The sequence below is a fragment of the Aethalodelphis obliquidens genome, unplaced genomic scaffold, assembly GCF_003676395.1.
Source record: "Aethalodelphis obliquidens isolate GAN/ISIS:26980383/991018 unplaced genomic scaffold, ASM367639v1 scaffold6, whole genome shotgun sequence".
In the NCBI taxonomy this organism is placed as follows: domain Eukaryota; kingdom Metazoa; phylum Chordata; class Mammalia; order Artiodactyla; family Delphinidae; genus Aethalodelphis; species Aethalodelphis obliquidens.
The window spans coordinates 75,321,492-75,328,746 of record NW_020837950.1 but is presented as its reverse complement, the minus strand read 5'-3'; the positions used below and the strand labels follow the sequence as shown (position 1 = coordinate 75,328,746).

General features: G+C 66.8%; 1 protein-coding gene across 1 annotated transcript in view; it reads right to left on the bottom strand.

Moving 5' to 3' along the window:
- Window positions 1–3,865: 3,865 nt before the first annotated feature.
- NKX1-1 (NK1 homeobox 1) overlaps window positions 3,866–7,255 on the bottom strand; it is a 72,309-nt gene continuing 68,919 nt past the window's right edge. The window contains exons 5-6 of the mRNA XM_027104058.1: window positions 6,940–7,252; window positions 3,866–4,716 (exon numbers count right to left, since the gene is read on the bottom strand). Coding sequence (XP_026959859.1) covers window positions 3,866–4,716; window positions 6,940–7,252 — 1,164 coding nt within the window. The remainder of the gene's footprint in view (window positions 4,717–6,939; window positions 7,253–7,255) is intronic.

Below are 7,255 nucleotides of genomic sequence, written 5' to 3'. Positions count from 1 at the left end.
GAGCCTGCTGTGGGGGTGGGGCGGTGGGCACTGGGGATCCTGAGCGGGGAAGTGAGCACAGTGGGCCAGGGGCACGCCGCAGTCCAGGTGTGTCCCCTGAGGGTTTGGCTGTGACTGGGTAAGGCCGAGGGTTTCCAACACGCCCAAACGGAACAAAGCTGGTTAAAGTTAAGTGGGACAGGCAGGCAGGGAAACGGGTGCAGCTGCTAGGGTGCTCTGCAAGGGTGGCAGGTCTGTCAGCAGCCCCTGCAACCCCTCCCCTTTTTACCAGGAATGAGAGCGCATCCGCTAGAAAAACTACATTTCCCAAACTCCCTTGGCTAGGAGTGGTCATGTGACCAAGTTCTGGCCAATGAGATGTGAGCAGCTGTTACATGGGCTTCTGGAAATCACCTTAAAAGGAGGCAGTTGTGCCCCTCTTCTCTCTTCCTGTTTGCTGCCTAGAACGTGGATGTGATGGCTGGAGCCTCACCCTCTATATGGGTCCATGAGGATGAGGGCCCAGCCCAGCTAGGATGAGGCAGTGGAGAGCTGGACAGAGCTGGCTCTCCAAGGACCCTGGGAAGGTGTCCTAGCTGCCCAGGGCTGCCAAAGGCCAGCATTCCCTCACACAAGAGAAAATAAACAATCTCCTTTCAACTTCTGTTCATTCAGTTTTTCTCTTTCATGCAACCAAAGCCTAACACACAGCAAGGGACCACAGCCAGCCAGCTGTGGGCTGGGCACAAGGAGGGGAGGAGGGTGGGGCTCAACAGTCCCTGGGCAGGAGACTGGGGGGCAGTGTGGGGAGGGGAGCCCCCCAGGGAGGGCTCTGGGTGCCTGTGCTTGTCCGGGCTCGTACCTGCAGGGGCTGTGTCTTGCTTGCTCCTTCCACGTGATGGAAACTACTTGAGTACTATTCTGGGATTGGGGGTGGATGCTGTCTGGGGCCAGGGCTGGTCCTAGGGGCTGGAGGAGGGCCTTCCCAGAGTACATGAAGATCCTGGGGGCTGTGCCAGTCCTCATGGCACTGACAACAAAGTGGGACCATGGGGGGGACAGGGATCAGGTACCAGCAGGGCCACCACTGCCCTCTGCTTCCAGCTCAGGAACCCCAAGCTGAGAACTGGGCAGGCAGGGGCCCCCCATAGCCTATTGGGAGCAAGGGTGGTAGGGCCAGCTGGAGGGTCCCTGGGGAAGCAGCCAGAGGAGCCTGCACCCCCAAGTTCCCCAGGTCCGCGGTGGGTTCCAAGCACCTGATAGGAGAGGGAGCGGGGGTGCTGAGGTGGGAGCTGGGCCTGTCGGCACCTCCAGGAGGGGCAAGGGCACCCAGGCCGGGGCCAGGGCCTGTTTCTTCCCACGTGACCATGTGCAGATACCCTCAGCTCGGATGCCACTCGAGTGTGGGGAGGCTCAGATGGGCTGACACAGGGCCCAGCACATGGTAGGCACGCACCAAAGAGAGACTGGAGGGGCCCAGGGAAGTGACAGGGTGCCGTCCCTGCGCCCGCAGCAGGGCCTGCACAGGTGCTCAGAGCAGCCCAGTGTATGCCTAGCGCGTGGGCCAATCACCGCTGTGGTATCCGCTCAGGGCTGAGTCTGCGAGCCCGGAGGTGGAGCCGGGCGGGCGGGGGCCGTTGATTCCCTGCCTCATGGCTTCCAACGGCCCCCTGCCCCCGTGTCCTGAGCCACGGGGGACTGATGTTGAAGGGTCCAGCGGTGTGGCCGCTTTGTTTCTGGGCGACCTTGGTGAGTGAGGGCAGGATGCGGGATGGGGAGAGGAAGGAGACTGGAGCTGTCGAGTCTGGAGTCTGAAACTCCCTCCCTCCTCCTCCCCTCCTGCCCCACCGTGGACAACGCTGCAGGACCAGGCCTCGTGGAGGGTCGGGGGCACTGCCCTTCCCTGACCTCTCCCTCTGCTCCAGCAGGTTCCGGCCCAGCAAGGTGGCTTTAGGGGAGGCAGGGGACCCCTGAGGGACAGGTGTCCAGCTCCTGCAAGGTCCTGATGGTTTTGCCCTCCTCTGGCCTCTCCCCCCAGCTCCTGGAAGTGGAGGCTGTGGCTTCTTGCTTGGCAGCCCCTGGCATCCTGTTTGGGCTAAGTGCACAGTAATGCTGATGATTTGAGGCCGAGAGCCCTCTGGAACCTTCTGGAGCCTTCTGGGGCTCCTCTGTCAGCTGTCTACACCCTGGAGGCCCAGGCCTCAGGAGTGTCCTCACCCTTCTGCACCCCGGCCGGTTAGATTCGGGGACAGTCCGGCTGCCCGCAGGTTGGGTGGAGGATTCGGATGGCGGCTGTAACCACCAGCTGCGAGAATACTCCGAGAATTTCAGCAACGCCCGCCCCAAGCTGACGGGGAAGGCAGAGGCGGAGTGGTGCATGGTGTGGGGGGGGGGGGGGGCCCAGGTCTGAGGCAGGTGAGGAGCCGCCTGCGGGAGGCCAGAGGCCCAGGTGGCGGGGGCTGCAGCAGTGGGCAGGGCGGTCCCAGCTGCCTCCGCCCCTCCCCGCTGCGCCGTGGTCGGGGGCTGCTCCTCCCCCACCCTTTGCCCACAGGTGATGGAGAGGACAACGTGGGGCGCCCTCTCGTAGGTGAAGGTGGTGCGTGCGCGCCGCGGCTTCCCGGACTTGGGCCTGGACGGTGGTGCTGTCACTCACCCGCCGCAGGGTCGTCCTTCTCCCCAGCCCTAGCCTCAGCCCCAGCCCTGCCCACGGTGGTGGGTGATGGGCTGAACAGCGCAGGGAAGAGTCTGAAAGCTCGCTGGTCGCACATGGAGAGGGATGTCCCCTCTGCGGGCGCAAGGCTCGGCCGCGGAGCAGCCAGGGGGCGGGGCAGGCGCACGGCTTCACCGCGCTGGCGTCCAGCGACCGTGGACACCCACCTTGAGTGCCGGCGGGGCTGCGGCGGGGACCCCCTCACCGCGCGGCAGCGCCCGCGTCCCCGAGCCTCGGCTCTCGCCTCGAGTCGGCCACCCGGCCCAGGCGCCGCCGCCTCGCGCCTCCCCTCTCTCCCCAGGGCTCCAGAAGCCCGCGTGGGGACCGCGCCCAGAGCCGGACTGCAAGCTATTGGAGGAGAGGTGGCCGCGCCGGACTCCCGCGGGCCGGGCTCGGGGTCCGGCTCAGGCGCCGTTGGGCAGGTTGCTCCATCCCGGCCAGCCCCAGCTTTCCTCCACTGGGAAGCGGCGGGAGGCCCCTCCTCCTCGGGCCGGCCTGGTGCTCAGGGAAGGCCGCGCGGATGCGCATTGGGGCGGGGGCGGGGTCGGCGCCCGGCGCGAGCGCTGCCCCCAGGTCCCACCGCGCGGGCACTGTCCCGCTGGGCTTCCCTCACCCCCAAGCGCCCCGAGCGGAGGAGGGGGGAGGGGAAGGGAAGGAGCGGGGACACGGGACTCCTGGACCGGAGCCTCAGCGTACACAGCACCGAGGCCGCGCGCCTGTTCCCAAGCGCGTGGGGGTACCCGGGCGACGCAGGATGGGGCAAGCTTGGCCACGGGACGCCGGGCGGCGGGGAAACTGGGGCCCAAGGCTCGCGCCGGGTCGAGCACCCCGGAGCGCCTCGGTCGCGCCGAAGTCCCCACCGAAGGGCGGCGAGGAGGACGGGGCGCGGGCGACGCGGGAGCCTGAGGGACTTGGGCGCGGTCTCCTGCGGTTTATTGATTAAGTAGAGTTCGGCAAAGTGCTTCCCAGAGGGCAGAGCTCGGCCCCAACGCGCGCGGACAGTCGTTTATAAATTTAAAACTCTTCTGTAGCAATCGGCTATATACAGAGTCAGCGACCGCAGCCTTACAAAACGGCCGACCGGCGGGCGCCCTCGGGTCCTGGGCGCGGCCTCAGGGGCGCGAGGGCCTCGTGGGGCTGCCCGGCCCGGCGTCCCGTCCTGATCCGAGGCCGTGCTCAGAGGTGCGGCGCGTAGAAGGCGGGCGCGCCGTAGGTCTGCGAGCCCAGCACGAAGGGCGACAGCACCGCCGGGCTCGACAGGAAGGGCAGCTGCGCGGCGCACACCAGGCCGCCGGGGCCGTGCGCCGGGTACCCGGCCGGGCCGTGCATGGCGATCGGCGCACCCATGGGCGGCGACGGGCTGAGCGGGCTGAGGCCACCGGGCAGCCCCGCACCCGGCCCGGAACCCGGCCCCGGTCCCCCTCCGCCGCCTGTCGGCGCGCTGGTATCGGCGCCCGGGTTCTGCTTCTTCCACTTGGTGCGGCGGTTCTGGAACCAGATCTTCACCTGCGTCTCGGTGAGGCTCAGCGACAGCGCCAGGTTGAGGCGCTCGCACACCGACAGGTAGCGCGTCGCCTTGAACTTGTTCTCCAGCGCCACGAGCTGCTCGTAGGTGAAGGCGGTGCGCGCGCGCCGCGGCTTCCCGGACTTGGAGTCGGAGCCTGTGCGCTTCCGCTTGGGCTTCGTCGCCGTCGCCGCGCCCTGCGGGGTCGTCCCCGCGTCCCCGGGCGCCGCCGAGGCTCCCGGCGGGCCCGGGGCTCCGGGCGAGTTCCCACGGGGGCCGGGGACAGCGGCCTCATCGACAGCGCCTGGGGGCGCCTCGGCCTCGCCCTGGCAGCCCGACCCGCGGGCCCCGAGGCCGCTGCCGCCTCCCCGCGCCTCAGCGCCGCGCGCCGCCCCCGCCTCGGGCGCCTCGTCCTCGTCCTCGTCCTCGTCGTCGGGCGCCTCGTCCCCGCTCGGGCTGCGGCCACCGCCGCTGCTGTAGCCGTTGGCCTCGGCCTCGTCCGCCTTGCAGGGGTCGCCGGCGTCTGCGGGCGGGGACGGGGCGGGGCGGGAGGACAGCACAGTTAGGACCCGGCGCCTCCCTTCCGCTCGCTCGCCCCTCCGGCGCCCTGCTCCCCTTAACGAATCCCTTTTCCTGTTTCCGTTGCTTCTCTTCTTGCCTCCCTTTCCCCTTAGCGCATTCGTTTCCCTGCCCTCTCCCCTCCTTTTCTTCTCACCCTCCCGCGCTTTCTCTCTCCGTCCCCTGTGCATTCCTTCTCTCCAGAGCCCCCCTTCCCGCCATCTCCCGAGCCCTGCGCCTTTGCCCCAGCCGGGCAGGACGGGGCCGCAGAGCTTACGGCAGACGGAAAGATCCCATCGATCCATGGGGCAGATACAAACTTAATTAAACTCATTTTGCGTAATGTAGAAACTAGTTAACGGCCATTTAATTTATTTCAGCGTACATTACCCTCCAATTACCACAAGGCTCCAACAGAGCCAGCCAATTACTGGGCATTTAAGAGTGGGCCGGGCCAGAGTCCTGGGGTAAGGTTGGAGCCCGCTGTGAGGAGGCGATTTCCGGGGACCAAAAAAGTTGCCCTGGATCCATCCCTACCTCAAGACTTGGGGCCCTGGAACTTGGCCACCCTTGGCCCATCGGCTGAGACCCCAGCAGGTCCAGGCTGGTCCCAACCAGGGACCAGTGGGCAGTGGGGGTCTAGAGCAGCGCTGAGACCAGCCGGGATGGGAGTCCCCATAGGTCAAGTCTGAGCAGCAGCTCCGGATCCTCCAAGCAGAGGCCCGCGCGGTGGCTGCAATGTGAATCTCAGAAATTTGGAAGAAAAGCATCTGTCCCGGTCAGGGCCCGGCAGGGGTGGCGGGGAGGGGAGGGGTGGCGGGGAGGGGAGGGGAGGGCGTTTCTATGCAGCCCCTGCTCCCACAGGTGGTCATACAACCAGGAGAGAAGCCAGGGCAAGCGCCCAACACCATGCCGCCCCGTCGGGCACCAGGCCCCGGTCAGGTTGGCACGGAGAACTGGAGAGTAAAGGACAAATTCAGTCCGATTCCTCCAGGGTGACCACGGGCTGCGTGGAGGCCGGCAGGGCAGATATCCTGGCCCCCACCTATACCCCTTAGCAGGAGAAGAGACAGTCCCCCAGGTGACCCTGACAGCTCCTGCTCTGTCCAGGGGTGGGCTAAGGAGGGGCCCTGACCCAGCTCCCTCCCTAAACTACCAAGAAACTGGGCCTTCCGACTGGGATGTCTTCCCCATCAGAGGCTCCAGGTGGAAACTCCCAGAACCCTGGCCAGGCCGAAAACCTGAGGGGCTCCCCTCCAGCCTTCCCGAGATTGTTCCTCTTTCATCTCCGCCCAACCGGGAGGAAGCCCAGGTGCAGGTGCTGGGAGGCCCCTCGCCTGAAAAGGCCCACCCGAGCCCTGCCGGCCCTGCGCGCCTCTCCCCGCAGGGCAGAGGGCCCGGGAAGTTGGAGGGAGGAAGGGCCGGCGGAGGGGGCACCAAAAGCAATCAGGCGCCGGTCGAATGCAATTCTCGATCAATAGCGGCCCCTAATAAGTGTAATAGGTTTTAATCGAGTAATTATCCGAATTTTGACCCTATAATTTAGATGTTCGGGGGGAGTTTGCAAGGTGCTTGAAAGAGATATGCATGCAGCCGTAATGGGATATCGACCAGGCCGGGGTTGCGGGCTGCCCCATTACCGGCCGCTTTCCGCCGCTAAGCACATTTCCCCTTAACTGTACTCGAAAGGATTTAATTGTTTTTCCAGAGATAACCAGCGTTTTGTCACAATTAGTCTGATTTGTCCAAAAAAAAAAAAGAGAGACAGAGAGAGAACGGGAAAAAAAAAAAAGGAAATAAAAGAATGGAGGGAGGGAGGTCTCCGGAGGCTGCAGTGGGAGTGGGGAGGTCACGGGCTAGCCGCCGCGCACGACTCCCCCTCCTCTGCCACCTATTGCCCTCCAATGCCGGGGGTGCGCGGTGGCCAAACCTGTGCCGGCCATGCAGTTCGTAGCCCTGGGCCCGGCCTGGGGGAGGCATCCCGGGAGGCACCGGGCGGTGCGGGCCCTGGAGTCCGGGTCGGACGCAGGCGGCGGGAGGGCTGGTGCGGGCCCCGCGCGCTGCGAACTTTCCACCGAGCCTTGGCGCCGGGCCGGTCAGGTTCGCCGAGGGGTCCCGGGAGCGCAAACGCGTAGACGCGGCCCGTCCCTCTACCCCCGCGACCCGGCACCGGCCGTGCCCTACTCACGCGGCGGCTCAGCTCCGGTACCGGCTCCAGCTCCTCCGGCGGCGGCGAGGGCACGGCGCTCCGGCTCCTCTGAGCGCGGCGGGCGTCCCGGGGCGGCGGGGGCCGGGGCGCACGCCGCGGGCGCCACGGGGCCCAGCAGCACACAGCGGCGTCTTCTGCTGTTGAACTTGTTGGGGTCCAGGATGTCCAGCACCGAGAAGGAGGTGGGGCGCGGCGGCGGGCCGGGCCGGGCCGCCCCAGCCCCCTCGGGCGCCGCGGGCACCGTGTCGCTGGCGGCGAGCGGCGGGGCTCCGGCCCGCGGGAAGGCGGGCAGCTC